Source organism: Somniosus microcephalus, chromosome 14, assembly GCF_052327205.1.
Source record: "Somniosus microcephalus isolate GS21.2 chromosome 14, FLI_Smic_1.0, whole genome shotgun sequence".
NCBI lineage: Eukaryota > Metazoa > Chordata > Chondrichthyes > Squaliformes > Somniosidae > Somniosus > Somniosus microcephalus.
Genome location: NC_141000.1, coordinates 91,166,390 through 91,184,983, shown reverse-complemented (window position 1 = coordinate 91,184,983; position 18,594 = coordinate 91,166,390). Strand labels below are relative to the sequence as shown.

The 18,594-nt window shown below is 44.4% G+C and overlaps 1 protein-coding gene across 1 annotated transcript in view; it reads left to right on the top strand.

The window, feature by feature from the left end:
- Positions 1–1,178: 1,178 nt before the first annotated feature.
- Positions 1,179–18,594, top strand: part of LOC147107692 (zona pellucida-like domain-containing protein 1) — a 37,046-nt gene continuing 19,630 nt past the window's right edge. The window contains exons 1-6 of the mRNA XM_086006075.1: positions 1,179–1,280; positions 6,192–6,254; positions 12,715–12,899; positions 13,717–13,751; positions 15,607–15,713; positions 16,512–16,609. Of these exons, the coding sequence (XP_085862201.1) occupies positions 1,179–1,280; positions 6,192–6,254; positions 12,715–12,899; positions 13,717–13,751; positions 15,607–15,713; positions 16,512–16,609 (590 nt within the window). The remainder of the gene's footprint in view (positions 1,281–6,191; positions 6,255–12,714; positions 12,900–13,716; positions 13,752–15,606; positions 15,714–16,511; positions 16,610–18,594) is intronic.

Genomic DNA, 18,594 nt, shown 5'->3' with positions numbered 1-18,594 from the left:
CAACGACCCATGACTCTATAGCTATGGGCAGCTTTCTCCTCGGTCTCCGTTGGGAAGATGACACATCCTCACCCACTCCCCACTCCTCCAGCACCCTTGTGTCCTGTGAATCACCCAGTGTCACATTCTCACTGACACTATCCAATTCCTCTTGGTGTGAAAGTATCTGAGCTGGTTCTTGGGAATGAGAAAGCAAGTCACACAGGAGACATAGAGCGCATTTTGGCAGAGAAACATGCAGCAGAATCTTGCTCCAAGGTTCCTGCATAGCCTTGCCCTCAATATCCTCTTCCTCCACATTATCATCCTGATCTTTATCATCATCATTTTAGTCCACAAGGAAGAGTTTCCTTCCCTCCTACTCCTCATCCTCCCCATTATCATCATCATTATCATCTTCCTCCTTTTCATCATTCTCTGACCCCACCCTCCTGTTATGATGTTAGACCTGAAGGAAAGGAGGGTTTAAGCTAAGAGCATAATCCCCTTTGGATTTTTTTTTGAATTCATTCTTGGGATGCAGGTGTTGCTCATCAGGGTAGCATTTATTGCCCATCTCTAGTTGCCCTTGAGGAGATGGTGGTTAGCCATCTTCTTAACTTGCTGCTGTCTGAGTGATGAAGGAGGCCCCACAATGTTAGGTTGGGAGTTCCAAGGTTTTGACACAGCAATAATGAAGGAATGGTAATATGTACAAGTCAGGATGGTTTGTGACTTGGAGGTGAGCATGGAGTTGATGGTGTTCCCATGCACCTGCTGCCCATGTCATTCTGGGTGGTAGTCGCAGGTTTGGGAGGTGCTGCCGAAGAAGCTGGTCCAGTTGAGTTTCTGGTGAATAGTGACACCCAGGATGTTGATGGTGAGGGGCTTGGTGATGTTACTTACCACTTATCAGCCCAAGCCTGGATGTTGTCCGGGTTTTGCTGTATGCTCTTCTCAGGTCATTGAACTTTTTCTGGCACTGCTCTTCAGCTTTGGGGGTGAGAGAGGTGGCACCCAGTGCCACTGCCATTCCCCTCCACATGGCATGCAAGACATTTTTCTAAGGTTTTCTCCCATGGGAACTAGCAGTCTATCTTTCCTTTGCTGCATCTCAACTAATGAAATTGTGCGCTCTTCTTTTCTGCCTCCTTGCAATGCCCTGTTCCCTTCTTTGAGCTCCTTTACTTGGTCCTCATATGAAGAGATGTTCTAAAAGCGGCCTTCACAACAATCTGATTTCTTATGGGATGACTGCCTTCTACATTTTGGAGCCGGAGATCATAATAGAAGTTGGGGAGGTGAGATCAGAGGCCTCCCACAAGCTCAGGCCATTACCATCCTCTGCTTATTATTCTCCATTACTCATTCACCCATGGATTTACTGACCAAGAATCATGTTCGAGCTATCAGCAGGAGGTGGACCAGTGGGTACTGCCATTGGGATTTAGGCTGGTTTGGTGTTGTAAGCAAGATCAGAGCACCATGTTCACATCTGTAAAACAGGCTTTGCAAAATTTCTGTTGGGCTTTTTTGACTAGATTTTACACACATCACATCACACGTGGAAGAACAAAATATTCACCATTCATGCCAGGCACGTGCATACTTGACTGTTTGAGAAGTATGAAATGATCATTTAAAATGGTCATCTCAATTGACCAGTTTTATGCGATTTAATTTTCAAATTTCTATAGGACAAAACCCACCAAAGTAAGATTGGGACCACCTGCCATTTTGGTTAGTGGCTATTAAACACAGACCAAAAAAATGAAAAAGAGGCAAATGTAATCCATATTGTTTAGATCAATTGATTTGTAAATGGAACAAATATTTTGGCTTTCAACTGGTATCACAATAGCTGAGAACATTATACTTGTGTGAGGAGACAAGCCCCTTATTTAGTTTTGAAATTTTGCCTAAGGCGTGTTTGTGCCCTATAATAAAGGAAAGTTAGTTTTTATTTTAAAATTTAAATCTGAAAACTGTGCCACATTGTGACACCAATACTATCCAATCAGCTCTGAGAAAAGCACTATAAAAGTACAGGAGCTACAGTCGCTAAACACATCTACAAGTTAGACATCATTATACGAGAGGCGAAGCATCACTGTATTCTGGATTGTCTCATACTGGTATGTTTTACATTAATATTACCTATTGATTTATTTATTAAGTATATTATATACTGTAACTACCTATTGACTTGTCCAGGTGTATGACAGACTATCGATTGACTTATTTAGGTGTATGACACACAATCATGATCTATGTACTCATTTAGAATCTATACGCATTATAAATATCTATTGGTTTATTAAGAATCTTCAACTTTTTGAAATATTTTTACTTAGTATTTTGTAAAAAGGGAACATGTATAATATACAGAACCAAAAAGGATAGTAACAGTATCGTACAAAATGGACAGTAACAGTATGCTTCATAGTACAGTATACCTGGGAACAATGTTCAACCTTTTAAACGGTAGAATTATTGCATAACATTTTGCAACACTGGGTTAGCTCTGAAGATTCCTTTTGTTTAGTTTCATTCTCATTGTGTTCATTGTAGTTTTCTGGGTTAAATAGAAGCTTGTCTTGAGGAGAACATTAGGGAAGTAATTTCCAATGGAAATGCTGCAGTTCAACAAATAAAATCAAGGAGCCCTGGTAAAATTGTCCAATATTTAAATCTTCAGCAAAGTGTTAGGAAGGCAACCCAGAGCGTCAGTAAATTTATGCAGTGGGTAGCAGAACCATACAGATCAGGACGGTCCTGCATTGGACTCCTGGTGTGCACGAGGTTAGCTGATCTCAATTAGGGCATCATTAGGGTGCAACAATTGGCCTCCCCACCCTGGGTTAGGAAGGCGAACCTCAGCCAAAAGTTCCTCCATCTGCAACTTTAGCTGAGAAATGCACACGTGGGCATCGAGTAAGGACAGGATTAGAATATGCATGATGCCCCTGCAGTCGAATAGTGCGGTGACATTTACTGCCTGGATTCACCGACGAAGAATGGTCCCTGGACAAAGTACCAGAGGGTGTTATGGAACTGCATCCGAAGAGGCAGGTAACGCCTTCAGAAGAGGAGAAGAGGGACAACAGCAAAAAAATTAGGAAAATACTCCAAAGCAGTAAACGTGCTGCAAAAAATCCACAGTACAGCTTGTGTTCCATGTCAAGTCAGCTGGTTTCAGCTAAGGCAGCAGTTGGGCTGTTACAATAGGCCTCAGAGCCTTGATCTTGGGAGAGGAAAAGTGAGCCAGGGTTGCCATCTTTAACTGCTATGCAGTGACCCCTACTGGAAAGTGTTAACGTCAAGTGAGAACAGGATCGGGCTCAGCTGTGAGAACCTCCACTGTTCAAAGACCTGCCAACGCTCACTGTCTGGGCTCAGGCAAGAAGAATAGCCACTTGGATGAGGTACCAGAGGACTGCTAGGGCCCATGGAACTGTGAGCCAACATTTTCAGAAAAGAGGGGGAAAGGGGCAAGGAAATTGACAACAAAAAAGTTTATAAAAATTGAAGTTCAGTCTAATTTGTTTTTATAGAACATGGACATTCATGATATTTCTGTTACTTCTCCCAATATTGATGTATGAATTGGCCAATGTTCAGCTAAAAATACATAGTTACCACAATTTTACTGACATCTATTTTTGCAATGACTTATTCATGTGAAGTTATACTATTCTAGGGATATTTTTGTTAAATTGAATTAAATATAAGGATGCCAGTTGCACAATGATTATTACTAATGATTACCGCTGTTGGTATGAAGTTCTTCACAAATGTCATCAAATTATTTAGCATATAAAATTACACTACTTGGTGGTATTTCAATATTTGTTTTACTATTGACATGACAGTGAGTAGTTTCTGATATAGGATTATACATTTTACCCATAATGGAGGAAAACACCATGCAAACAGAAATATCTGAAATTGTTGACTGAATTCTCTTCTCCGGCACACAGCAGCAGCGGAGCTGAGGTACAGACGGATCTGGGGGTCGTTGTACATGAATCACAAAAAGTTAGCATGCAGGTACAGCAAGTAATTAGGAAGGCAAATGGAATGTTGGCCTTTATTGCAAAGGGAATGGAGTATAAAAGTAGGGAAGTCCTGTTACAACTGTACAGGGCGTTGGTGAGACCACACCTGGAGTACTGCGTACAGTTTTGGTCTCCTTATTTAAGGAAGGATATACTTGCATTGGAGGCAGTTCAGAGAAGGTTCACGAGGTTGATTCTGGAGATGAAGGGGTTGTCTTATGAAGAAAGGTCGAGCAGGTTGGGCCTATACTCATTGGAGTTTAGAAGAATGAGAGGGGATCTTATTGAAACATATAAGATTCTGAAGGGGCTTGACAGGGTAGATGCAGAGGTGGTTTCCCCTCGTGGGGGAATCTAGAACTAGGGGGCATAATTTCAGAATAAAGGAGCATCGTTTTAAATTGGAAATGAGGAGGAATTTCTTCTCTCAGAGGGTTGTGAATCTTTGGAATTCTCTTCCCCAGAGAGCTGTGGAGGCTGGGTCATTGAATATATTTAAGGTGGAGATAGACAGATTTTTGAACGATAAGAGAGTCAAGGGTTATGGGGAGCGGGCAGGGAAGTGGAGTTGGGGCCAAGGTCAGATCAGCCATGATCGTATTGAATGGCGGAGCAGGCTCGAGGGGCCAAATGACCTACTCCTGCTCGACTACGTCTTATGTTCTTATGTTCTAGGTGGGAATTCCACCCGCCCCTCCAACTCCGCTGTGACCCCAGCCCATTTCTGTGGGTCGGCGGTCACTGAATATGCACAAAGGGATCCTGGTGGAATTTCTGCCAACCAAGGAGGGAGCATGCCAGTGCCGGGCTGATGGTGCTGCAGCAGGACTACCACTGCAGCACCACAAGAGGTGGCCGGGCACTTAAATGGGTGGAAGAGCCCCAAAGATCAAGAGAGTTGTAATGTTGTAGACCTCACTGAGATCGAAGCCTACACTAGTGAAGTGAAGCCTATTTGGAAGCAGAAGAGGTCTCTACTAGGAGGCACCTATATTCTCTGACCTTGGGGCCACTACTGCCCCTAGCCCAGGCCTACCATCACCTTCCACATGGCGATCCCAGAAAGCAGTGGTAACTGGGACAGATGGGAATGAAATGAGATGGGGACTCGGGCTCAACCCATCCACCAGCATTTATATGCAGCTTCCAGAGAAGGGAAGACAACAGCAATCCCGGCAAAACAGGAGGAGGGAAATTGAGAATGGGATTGTGAGGCAGCAGTAGGCCTCACTGCTTGATTTTCCCTCATTTCCTGCCCCAATGCCACCCTATTTCACCGTATCTGTTAGCTGCCCTTGGATAAGAACCCATTCTAATCCAGATTTTTAAACTTTAATCTATCTAAAAGATTTTGATGATAAATATAAGTAAGTTCCCCTGAAAAGCATAGGCTGGTCTTGAGAGCTGTATTCCCCATTTATATTTGGTTATGTGTCATAGCTGCTCAGGCCAACAGGAATGTTATACCTATCACTCTGTGTTAAAAAAGCAAGCTTTTAAAACTCTAGCTTACTGTCATTCAATCAATAGTTCTTGATTTGCTCCATCTTCTGTCCTTCTCTTTTCAAACTTGGTGGTATCCTGTAACATGTGCCTTAGTCCTTCAAGTAGGTTTCTTAATTAAAAAAACAATAGTGCTATTATGTAGTTGTAAAACAATAATAACATATATTATTTAGGAGATGGGCTAAATAGGGCAATAACTTGGCATAAGATACAATGGATGATGGGCTGACAGCAAGCTCACTTTTTCAGTTTTTCATATGGTGAGTTCCTGATTTCAGCTAGTCCATTGGAGGAGGCATTACATCGAGTCAAAGCATTTTTTTCTGGTGAAGGGAATTGAAAATCAGAGGGTGAATCAACATGGCATCCTCGCACATCTAATGACAGCTTCAAGGGCATTGTCAGAAGACTAGGAACAGACTTTTTGATGGGGGAATGGTGTCTACCACACAATGAATAGGAAGACCAAAAAAAGCAACAATAATACTTTATAAGATGGGAGAAGGAAAATATACAGCATTTATTTGGGTGATGGAGTAATGGTGTGTTTCAGTGTGTCTGTGTTTTGTTGTTTACAGGTGTCTGACCGATAAAGAGAGAATATGCTGTCCCCCGTCTACTTACTAATTGCTATTACAATTCTCAAAGGGATCAATTGTCAAACTATACAAATTCATGGTCAAGATTGTGGCGCAACCTATCGGCTTCCAGGTAATCTCATATCAATGAGAGATTTATAATCCTACAATTATAAAATCAAAATGCCAAATAGAGTAACAGTCATTTGTGACAATGCAAGCATTTTAACTGACCAGAGATTTCTACCCACTTTTACCATGTTCCATGGCAACTCCGTTCTTGTGGTTTAGATTTTTGCCCTCAATGATATCTAATCACATAGTTAATTGTATTTAGTTACATCATGAAAGCAGTTGGGTGTTGCAGTTGGCCTCAGCAACCCTGGGCTCTAAAACGCTATTGATAGTCCATGCTGGAAAGTTTTCACGTCTGCTCAAAATTGGGCCATTGAAGGGACTGCTGACATGCCCCGTCCAGGTTCAATTATGATGAATGGCCATTTGGGTTAGATATTAGAAGCCTGTTGACATCTGTAGAATTGTACACCAAAAGAAATCAACATCTTCAGGAGAGGAGGACAGAAAAGAGAAGAAAATTGTAAAGAAAACATTTATATATACTGTTGGTTCATGTAGCCAATGGTATCTGAATTTAGAAATTAATTTAGTGATTTACTTTGAGTACTATGCAAAATGTGGCTAAATTAATACACACAAATGCACACAAAAGTAACTGAATTGCTGGCTTGTACGGGCAACCTGAGCACTCAAACGACCTTTGAACAGTGTCAGGTATCCAGGCTAGTGCAAGCCGTCAACCAGTGCAACTCTCAACCCTCACTTATACACCAATACAGCTTAATCATTAGGTGTAACAGATATAAACCAATTTGATGTTCAGAAGTTCAATTACAATGATTAAGAGTTTAGTGAAGTTTTAAAATCCAACCTTTTGGAAGATTGTTGAGATTTTGTTAGGCATATGGGCCTAGAAATTCAGTGGGCTGCGCCACCCGTTAGCGCCCTAAGAGGGCACTTAGGGGGTTGGACGCCACTGGCCACGCCTCCCGCTAAATTTAGCGGTGCGCTAATGGCGGCGCTAGCCGTTAGCGCTGCGTCGCTACCGATGACGTCATCGGTGTGCGCAGCGCCCTGCTACCGCCCCGATCACGAAATTTAGTAGCGCCCCCTGCTTTAACGCCAGTCGCTATTTGCGACCGGTTCAGGGGGGCCTACCTGTGGCAGTAGAGGTGCTGAGGTGCGGGGTGGCCATTTTTTTTGCTGGCCACCTGCCAGCACCTCTCCACGCCGCCGTCCCCGGCCTCCTGAGCCCCCCCCCCCCCCCCCCCCGCGGAGTGCCGGCTGTGTTCCAAGAGCCCGGCACTTCTCCTCGGTGCCGGGCTCTTTTGCCGGCACTCGCGATCTTTGATCGCGCTGCAACAGGCCCCTCCCCTTTAAGAAGGGGAGGAAGGCCTGCAGTACCGCGGCACATTGCGCTGCGATATTGAGTTGCAGCGCCCCAAGAGGGATGCTGGGCGCCTCCAGTAGCGCCGCGCTTCCCTCTGGGGTGCGCAAAGTCAATTTCCGGCGGGCGGCCGCGACTACTTCCGGGGCGCTACTTTTAGCGCCCTGGCGAGGCTGGCACCTCAAACGGGGCGCCACTGAATTTCTAGGCCATGATATAATATATAAGGGGGTAACATTTTCACGGGGGCTCTTCCTGATCTCACACTGCAACTTTGGTGAATGATTTGCAGAAACCCAGTAAAGTGGCGATTTCTCCAGGATTTCCACTGATCTTCCACCAAAGTTACAGCAGGAGGTTGGGAGAAGCGACAGCGAAATTTTACCCCAAGTTGTGTTATTCAAATATAAATCTATGTTACTATAAGAAATACTAGCCTGGAAATTACTCTTGGCAATATTAGAGGTCAAACAGTTTAACAAGTTCATATGTCATTCCCTTGTCCACTAATCTAACGCAGGTGTTAACCTAACGCTTCTTCTAAAACAGCAGAGAAAGAGGGAAAAATTTTAGCCCATCCTCCCCACAGAAACGGTTTGGCGCTCATTGAAATAATTGTGCTAAGAGTTATCGCCCATTCCTGCTTGATTCCCGCCTGCTGCCATCTTAACTGGACCCATTTTTTTAGGCATCCGAGTCGCCCACCCGATGCAAGCAGGAAATCTCCTCCGGGACCCACTGGGCCTCTGCTATCTGAGCTCCTGCTTTCCCACCCGTCAAATGGCTCCGATCCCCCACAACTTCCCTTGGTGCTGACGGGTGGCTTCCAGATTCCATGATTTTAACCTGCTGGCCAGCTCTCAGTCTCAGCTGCTGCTCATTTCGGGTGGGCAGCTAGCTGATGCGATTCAAATGATGCTCGGGAGTTCATATAGTCCAGGCCTCAAACTGATGATATCTGCTGGGTTTGACACTCCATCTGAAACCTGCTCTAAGTTAAAATCCATTTTAACAAATGGGTGCCACCCATAATACCACTAATAGTAATCTTTAGGCTACTGTCAAATGCTGCAACATTTTCATTCACGATAGAATAATCTATGTCACTTTTCTTGACAGATAACGATGACATCAAAGTGACCTGTGGAACTGAAGCTGTGCAACTGTCGATCTTTTTGTGCCCAATTTACTTTGCTGGCTACAACGAGAGCAATGTGGCTTTAAACAATCAATTTACTGACCCAAAATGCCAGGGAACAGTTGATGCATCAATTTCTCCTCCTGTTCTCAGGTTTTCATTTCCCATCAGTGACGTTAACGCCACTTCATGTGGAAACAAACTGTTGGTATGTCAATCATAGCTACTTGAAGGAATTTCATATTTAGATCAATTTGATAGTGCATGCTGCTATTTGACACAAATATATAGATATTAAATATTAAATTATAGCATATGATAGTAAATAAATAATAATAAAGTAAATAGAATTGCAAAGTCCTCCCACTATTAATATTTTCAGTCAATTCCCGATATGTGCATTAATTCAATACAGACAGTACAGGTAGAATTGAACATAGAGTCATAGGCCGGAATTTTGCCGGCGCTCAGGGGATGGGTTTGGAGGCGGGACATCCGGTAAAATTGTAAAGATTGACAGCGGGTCCCGAACCCGCTATCAACCTGCCTCCAATCAATCTTCCCGGGTGTTGGGTCCCCAATTTGCGCATGGACCCGACACCTAGCGGCGGGAAGAGGATTATAGGCACTTAACTGCTTGTTAACAGGTAGTTAACAGGCAGTTAAGAGGCTTTTTCCAATTTTGACAGGTTTACTGCGGGTTTCCCGATGTCCAGACACCACGCCAGGGTAAGTGTGGCGTGCTGTGGGTCTGCTGTAATGTTTCTTCATTGATGACAGCTGCAGAAGGGTGTGAAGGATCTAATGGTGCACTGGTGAGTTTCAGAGGTAAGAAAATGTTAGGAAAATAATTTTTAATGTATTTAGACTTTTCTGTCGGTAACAAGTTTTGAAGTGTTTGTGTAGTCCCACCTCATTGGGAGAACCTCTCTCACCAGTGACAGATCACTTCTATAACCTCACCTGCAGCTGCCATCTGTTCTAGCCTAAGGAGGGAGTTACTAGAGAGCCTGGGTGCAAGGGCTCACCTTTGTACAGTGATTGGCAGTGTTTTCAGCACCTCAATGCTGTCAAACACTGAAAAATCACCTGTCAAAAAAAATTGTGTGTGGCCCCTTTAAGAAAACCGGCAGATGACGTGTCATCAACTCTCTTAATTGGCCGGCAAGCCCGCAGGGCAGGCTTAACAAGGCTAATTGACGCAAAATAGCGTCTATGCATCGGACGTCATTCGGGGCGGGATCGGAACCCAGAAGGCAGCTGTCCTGCCCCCAAGCCACATCAAAAGGTAAAATCCAGCCCATAGAGTCATAACGGCACAGAAGGAGGCCATTTGGCCCATCGAGTCTGTGCTGGCTCTCTGTAGAGCAATCCAGTCAGTCCCATTCCCCCGCTCTATCCCCGTAGCCCTGCAAGTTTATTTCCCTCAAGTGCCTATCCAGTCTCCCCTTGAAAACATTGAGTGTCTCCGCTTCCACCACTTCTGTCGGCAGCGAGTTCCAGGTCCTCACCACTTGCTGCATAAAACAGTTTTTTCTCACATCCCCCTGTATCTCTTGCCCAAAACCTTAAATCTGTGTCCCCTAGTCCTTGTACCATCAACTAGTGAGAACAGCCTTTCCCCATCTAGCTTATCCAAACCCGTCATAATCTTGTACACATCTATCAAATCATCCCTCAAACTCCTTTGCTCTAATGAAAACCAGCTTCTCCAACCTGTCCTTATAGCTGAGATCCCCCATACCTGGAACCATTCTGGTAAATCTCCTCTGTACCCTCAAGTGCCTTCACATCCTTCCTAAAGTGTGGTGACCAGAACTGGACGCAATACTCTAATTGTGGCCTAACCAGCACTTTATAAAGGTTCAGCATAACTTCTCTACTTTTGTAGAAAATGAAAATAAATTATAACTTGGTATATATTTGCTTACAGTATATCATGAATTTCCACAAAAAATTAATGTTGTTTGTGAAATGTGTAAGAAGTGATAATACTGTAAGAAGTGAGACTGTGGCTTGAATGGTTTACACAGTTGGCTGACCCTCATTCCTCCCTCCCAAGAGTAATGTCACTCCCAGTCTTTCTGTTGAGGACCACAATCCCAACCAAGGACTTGCTCAAGGTTCATTTGCAGGAATACTGCGATACTCTAAACCATGGAGTGATGGGGCACAAGTCGGCATCTGTGATTTCCCAAATACTGAGGTTCTTATTTCAATCATATCACTGTGAGTAAGTGTCAAGTAGAGCCCGAGCAGTTCCACACATGGACAGTAAAGTAAATGAAGCCTTGGGACCAACAATTCAAATCGGGTTCTTTCACTTGCTCTATGGAAACTATGATAGCCCTGCCCTTTGATAGCATTGCCTTACTTTTTTTGCTGGAGAGCAAAAAAAACAGAGAGCTGGTGTGACTCCTCTGCCAAAAGCTTCCTGCAACTAATTTAAAAAATCTAAAGGTATCCAGATGCATGAAACGCTGGACACAGACAAAAGATAAATAAATCTAAAGTTGTTTGATAGGCTCCACTAGAAGTTAGTAAGGGCAGTGGAATCGAAGGAGATAGGCCCGAAATTATGGAATAAACTAAACAAGATATGCGAGTGGGCCTAACAATGGCAGATTAAATTTATTGCAGACAAGTGTAAAATACTACAGATAGGAAATGAGCAACATACATTCTCCACGAATGGTTTTGAAATAGCTACGGGTGAAGTAGACTTACTGGTAAACATGTACAACCAATGCAGAGTAGCAATCAACAAACCGAAAACAAGTCAGAGGAAGTTATGTTCAAACTGTAGCGTGATCTGGTCCGACTACACATTGAGTACTGTGCCCATTTCTGGTTGCTGAGAAACAAGGGAGACATTCCCACACTGGAGGCAGCACAGAGAGGAGTCACAAGGCTTAACCCTAATGTCAGGGATATCAGTTATGAAGAAAGACTGGAGAAACTTGGGCTTTCAGCCTGGGAAGAAGGTATCTCAGAGGTGATCTTTTAGAGGTATATAAGGCAGTAAATGGTAAGGAAAAGGTTAATCCAGAATATTAACTTTAAATTAATCTGTACAGTCAGACAAGGAGACACATATTCAAACTAGTAAAACAGGAAATTCTTCTTCACACAGAGAGTGATCAATACTTGGAATGGACATCTAGACAGAGTCGTGGAAACATTTAAGAAACAATTTATATGTAGCAGTGAGAGGAGTGTAGGCTTGTCTGAATTGATGAATTAAAGAAAGAAAGACTTGCATTTCTATAGTGCCTTTCACAACCACCGGACATCTCAAAGCGCTTTACAGGCAATGGAGTACTTTTGAAGTGGAGTCACTGTTGTAATGTGGGAAACGCGGCAGCCAATTTGTGCACAGCAAGGTCCCACAAACAGCAGTGTGATAATGACCAGATAATCTGTTTTAGTGATGTTGGTTGAGGGATAAGTATTGGCCAGGACACCGGGGATAACTCCCCTGCTCTTCTTCGAAACAGTGCCATGGGATCTTTTACGTCCGCCTGAGAGGACAGACGGGGCCTCGGTTTAACGTCTCATCTGAAAGATGGCACCTCCAACAGTGCAGCACTCCCTCAGCACTGCACTGGAGTGTCAGCCTAGCTTTATGCATTCAAGTTCCTGGACTGGGACTATGAACCCACAACCTTCTGACTCAGAGGCGAGTATGCTACCCACTGAGCCACAGCTGACACAGCAGGATTAGGATGAACCTTCCTCACACTTAAGTATTTTATGGTCTTTTGAACACTGAATCCCAGTTCAATTGCCATCCTCATTTGGGTAACTATCTGGGAGGCTCAGAAATATACGGAGCAGCAAGTTTGCAGAGAATAAACGGGAACTGGTCTACAAGTGGCCCGGAGGCCATGTTATGAATACCACTGCCTAAGACCATGTTTCAGCCTTACATATCTTTCAAACATCAATTATTTTACTTCAGCATTTAAATATATTTTCTTCTACATACAGATCACCAATGCTGAAGGAACGGGTGCTTTTAAAGACTTTTCAAACATCCAGTTTGTCAATGTCAGTGGTATGATAGAAACAAATGACCCAGCAACAAATGTCATAACGTACAACCAGGAACTGGTGTATCTGTATTCCTGCTTCTACCCTTTGGAGTACTTTATCAATGATACCAGGGTGGATGTGTAAGTGAAGAATGTGCTTCTTATTTGTTCAGCTGAATCCATTTAAAAATAGGATTTAAAAAATCTGGACAGGACTAAACATTTCAGAATTAATGTGGTCCTTTAGAAAACATTTGGTTTCAATTATTTTTTGTTGCTTCTTTTGCCTATTATTTTTAATGTTACTACTTGTGATATTTTCACCTGACATATTGAGACAGAGGTAGATTTTAACCACCCAGCACCCCCCCACCCCCACCCTGACGAGAACGGTGCCTGCGGGCGGTTAAGATGGTGGGGATTGCGCCATTTTGCCACCTGCTGCCATCATAACTTACTTGTGAACAGGGACAGGAAGGACGCCTGCCCCATCAGGCAGGGTCCTACTTTGCATTGAAAAGGTTCGTCGCAATTATGTCATTTTTTACTCGCTAGTTTATGATCAGCAGTGGTAACACTGGTTGACTTCCCTCCTCCCCGGAGCACTGTGCCAAATTGCAGTAATCAGCAACCCCACTGAGACTAGCTAACTCACCACGGTCTGTGGTATGGGCCCATTGCATATAGCTCTTTTCCTGTTTTCTTTTTAGCATCTCAACCCTATGAATGGAGAACATCCTGTTTGATTCAAAAGGTCCAGAAAATTGAATTTTTGGTTTTGACTATTGAGTAATCTATGCAAATCTGAACCATTCAATCAAATGTGTAGATTTTTGCCACCACTACAGGGTCCAATGTGATAAGTATAGCTAATAGATTGGGGATGATAATAAGAGGATTTTGGTGTCATTTGCTGTTATGGTTTCATACTGATTGATTTATGTAATTGCAATTACAGGGCGGGAGTAAGTATAGCCATCAGGGACAATAACGGTACCTTCAGGAGCACCCTCACTCTTCAGCTTTACAGTGTAAGTCATCCGATCGTCTGTGTAGTCAGTAAGATATCAAAGCTGCACAATCTCACCAAAACTTAATTCACAATTGATAAATGAACTCTGACCTCCAAATGCTTAGACCTTAGTTTTGATTCATTTATATCTCAAATGTATTATAATAAAGATGTGTGCGGCAGAATTTGAAGATATGGAGAAAGATTTTCTTGTTCCTGTGCCTGGGGTTATTTGAGCCTGCCCGATTTTCTGTCCATTAATTTAAATTCATGGAAAATTGAATGGGCTCCATTATAGAAGAGAACAATTTCAGAAAGTAGGGTAAGGTTTCAGTTGACATGCTGCTCAAAGAAGAAGAGTAACCTTGGTAACGGATGGAACTGTAAAGAGATGGAACATCCACACGAAAGAGATAACTGAGGCCAGAGAAACTGATGTTAACACATTGGTAAAGAACATCTTAGCAGTCACAGATGTAGGTAGGTACTGAATAAGGATTAGAGAATAAAAGGAGATGGGTACAGTGAACCAGGAAAAAGCTGTCCTAATGGGTCTGCATGTACAATGCTGCTTTCGAAGCTTGGGGGAAAGATAGGGAAGGGTTGTGCAGGGTAGGGGAATGAGATGGGAGGCAGTGTGGGTGACCATTTCCAGAAGAGAGAAGATTATTTAAAGTCTGGTAGATAGTTTGGTGTTCAGTAGTTGGGTCATGGTCAAAGGGAGTTATGAAGAGGAGCCGAACAGTTGCCATTTGGTCTCAGTAAGGCACAGGCCTTTGCACTATAGTTGGCAAGTTTGATGGTAATATCTAGGCTGGTACTAAGAGTGAGGAAGTAGCAGAATTCATGTAGCTGATATTGTGGCGGAAATTTAACCTAAAAAAACAGGTAGCTTGGGGGTATATCGGAAGTTAAAGTGTTAAAAATCTGAATCGCAACCCGCCCACTTCCGGTTTTAATGGAGGCGGGACGGGGGGCAGGCAGCCAATCAGCTGCCAGGAAGCAGGTCATCTGTTTAAATATTATAATGAGGCTGGAAGCCTCTGCTTTAACCTCCATTTCGAATTTAACTATAGCTGGCCGGGTTTGCACACCTCTACAGTTGCCTCCTGAATCCAACCTCCCTACCTAACCCACCCCCCCACAACGAGGCCTCTGATCCCCCAACCCAGGCCTCAGATTCCCAGCATGAGGCCTCCCCGCACCCCACCACCCCCGGCTCCTCCGACCCTCCCTATGCTCCTCCCAGCCCGCAATCTCTAATATAACACCTCCCGCCACCCCTGACCCCCACACCCCACCGTGCTCCTCCCGGCCCGCGATCTCTTCACATTCCCTGCCCCCATGCGCCTTCCTGCCTGTGATCTCTAATACACCCGCCCTCCCTGTGCCCCCCAGTCAGCACGCGACCTCTAATACACCCCCACTCAATGTGCCCCCCCCAGTCCCCACACGATCCCTCCCTCCCTTCTCTCTGCGGCCTAGGGCTGCAGGCCTACCCGCCCGGAGCCAGCCAGCCTCTCTCAGGTTTCCCGAGCACTTCAGAGCCCTCCCGCTACCTTCCCCATTAAAATTCAGCCCTGCGGTGGTGGTTTTCAATGAAAAGATTAAATGACTGATTTTAACCCCCAGTACCCGAAGGGAACAAGGTGTGTGGGTGATTAAAATAAAGACAGTATCCTCCCCTTTGGGTTGGCAGTGCACTCATGCTTGCCTCTAGTTGAACTGGCATGTTGCAGGCACTGTGTGAGGTCCTCCCTTGCTGTGGGAGGCCCGCCCTGAAGGCAAAGAAGGGCCTCATAATATGCAAAAGTTGGGGTCCTATGATGTAAATAGGACCTTGGTATGATTTTCATGAGCAGTCGCGTGATCCACAATCGGTTCAGGGCTTGTTAGAGAAAGCTGGCGGCAGGCAGGAGCAGCCCCAGAAGAGGGCGGCGAAGGTAGGTTTTTTCAAATTTTTTGAATGTTTCCTTGTGGGCAATAGGACCAGGAAGGCTGGGTCTCCTCTGCCCCGGGATTCCTCTGACAGTAAACGCCCCCAAACCGCCCCCCCCCGACTCACTTACCTGACTGCCAGGGACTGTTCATGCGGGTCCCCAACAGAGGTGTCCTGCCACCAAAATTGATACTCCCGCCCACCCGCCTGTCAGATATCAATCCTGCTGGGATCGGGCAGGAGATTCACCTGAAAGACAGAAATGAGGCCGCGGAGTTAAAATGGCCTGGACCTCACTCTAGCAGGAGCAGGTGAACTTGACATTCGTCCTGGTGGCCCGACGCCGAACTCGCACCCCGAGTTAAAATCAGGGCTTGAGGGACAGCAGCAGGTCAGATGTGGTGGATTCAGGAGGAACAAGAAGGCTGGAAACAGAAGAAAGACATTCCAGAAAGGGAGCTTTCTGCACAAAGAAGACAGGAGATGAAAGCAAAGAAAGAATCCTGCATAATGTTAGTGAGGTGAGGGAAGAGATGAAGCTGGGACAGATCATTCAAAGTCAAAAAGGCAAAAGACAAATGAAATGGTGAAAACCCAGCAAGCAGGCATCTAGACAGGAGTGGAGTTAGAAAAGGAAATGGGGTCAGACAAAAGTGAAAGCAAGCCGGGCATGGCTTGCGAAATCATGAATGCGATTAGGTTTTTGGATTTAGGACGACGAAAGTGGCTGAACAATCAGATTACTGTACAAAAATGTTACAACTATCATGTCAAAAGTGTGATAAAACTGCATTCTTTTCAGGACGCAACATACACAAATGCCTTGATCATCCCAGAAACTGGACTCGCCTTGAAAACCAAGATTTATGTCGAAGTAAAAGCGATCAATTTAACCACCAAGTAAGATATGTTCTTCTTGTTTAGCCTGAAAATATTCAGAGATTAGTTTTATAATTAGAATAGTCCAAACTTTTGTTTCACAACAGATCATTAGCCTGTGAAATGCCACATGTGAGTTAGTATGGACTGTTTACAAATTATAGGTTAAGTCCCACTAAGACTTAATTCATTTTAATACTTGGGATCATGTTTTTTTCTTAAAGCAGAAACTAACTACACAGTGTAATATGAGAACTAGGGAATCAAAACTGGAAAAATCACTAATACTGAAAGTGTACAATTCATTTCTTCCTTCATTTTGAATCAAGCAGCCCTCATCTCCAGCATCTGAGCCATATTTAGCTAACAGGACGTCCATTTGGCTTAGGCTATGTTCATTTACAGATCTCCTTCGCCATCTAAGTTTTGCCTTACCTAACTTGAGTATTTTAAATTAAGATTTGCATAATAAATATGATTGACAGATTCCACAACTTGGAGGGCAATGTTACCTCCTTAAAAATATAAATAAAGCATCTTAATATCAATTCTAATGGGACAAAATAATACACAACAAAATTTGGTTTCCTACTTAATCCTGAAAGCAATATTTCTCACAACAACACAATGAATAAAGTAAATTGCTATGTTTGTGTTTGTCTAAATGTGTGTGCATTGTGCAGAGTAGTTGATTGAGATGAGAAAATAAATGACATTGGGGTCATTTTGATTTTGGGTGATAATGTAAAATGGGCAGTATTGATTCAGCCGCCTGTTATACATCGCTCCCAATTTTGATTTCCTAGGGTGGGAGTCCAGAGAGACCCCAGAGGAGCACATAAAAATAATTCAATGCTTGCCTCTGGTGAGCCTCTTCCATTTCATCAAATGTGGAACTGTCCGCCGATTGTACTGCGTACGCTTCGACCAGTTCTCACCTAAAATGGCAATTGGGGTCCTAGTTACCTCATAGGACCCCTATTTCCATAATAAAAGTAGGCTCCATTCAAAATGGAGCCAGCCACATCGCCAGTGTTGACAGGGTGGTAAGGAAACCAACCCATTTTGAGGTTGTTACCCACCCTATTAACGTCAGTCAAAATCGGCCCCCTAGACACTATTGAGAAACTAAGGGGGAGAAATTTCCCTCCTGTAGTGTATGTATCCGTCTACCTTTAAGAAAACCATTGTATGTAACCGTTCACCTTTAAGAGAACTATTTTAGGTGTGGCACTACTTTGTTGGCTTCTGTATACTGTAATACCGACGGTGACCACACCGGTATATAAGTGCTGTGTCAGGATTTATTTGGCAGATTCGCCCTGACCTTCGAATAGTAAAGTCCTGTTTTAAGTTACTCTGGTAGTCTGTGTATTAATTAACTAAACAACCCACAGACTTTACAGTGGCGACGAGTCCGATCGTACCCTACGGCAACAATACTTCCGAAGCAGTTAACGAGCATCGAGAAGAGGCAACCGCCCTCGTCATTCTGCTGGGAGAAAACTCGAGTCTGCAGAGCTGGAAAGGAGGAAGAATTCAGAGACAAAGACTTCCATCAGCAACAGGCACTGACTGTCCCTTCTGCCACGGTGAGGAGTGAGCCGATCAGCATGAGAAGCAAGCCGGCCACGGTGACTGTGAGTAAGGGAAAAGTAAAAAGAATAACCGGAGGATAAGGGCGGTGCACTCGACCACAGTCGAGGGGGAAAGGAGCCGGACAGAAGTCGGGCCCAGAGGCGCTGAGACTGGGGCAGCGTGGAGCAAGGAAGCCGCGGTACAGACAGGCTGGGGACGCAACGGCGTCGTGAGACAGCTAGACCGCGACCGGCGAAAAAGGCCGGGCAGCGACCGAAGCCACGAAGTGCTGCGACCGGGAGCGTAGGCGCGGGAAGATATAAAAACTCAGCCGCAGCCGGGGAGGGAAGCACCGGACTGCGAGAGGGCTGGGAGGCGCGATTGGGAGCCGAGCGAGCGAGAGAGGCAGAGCCGACTAAGGGAGACTG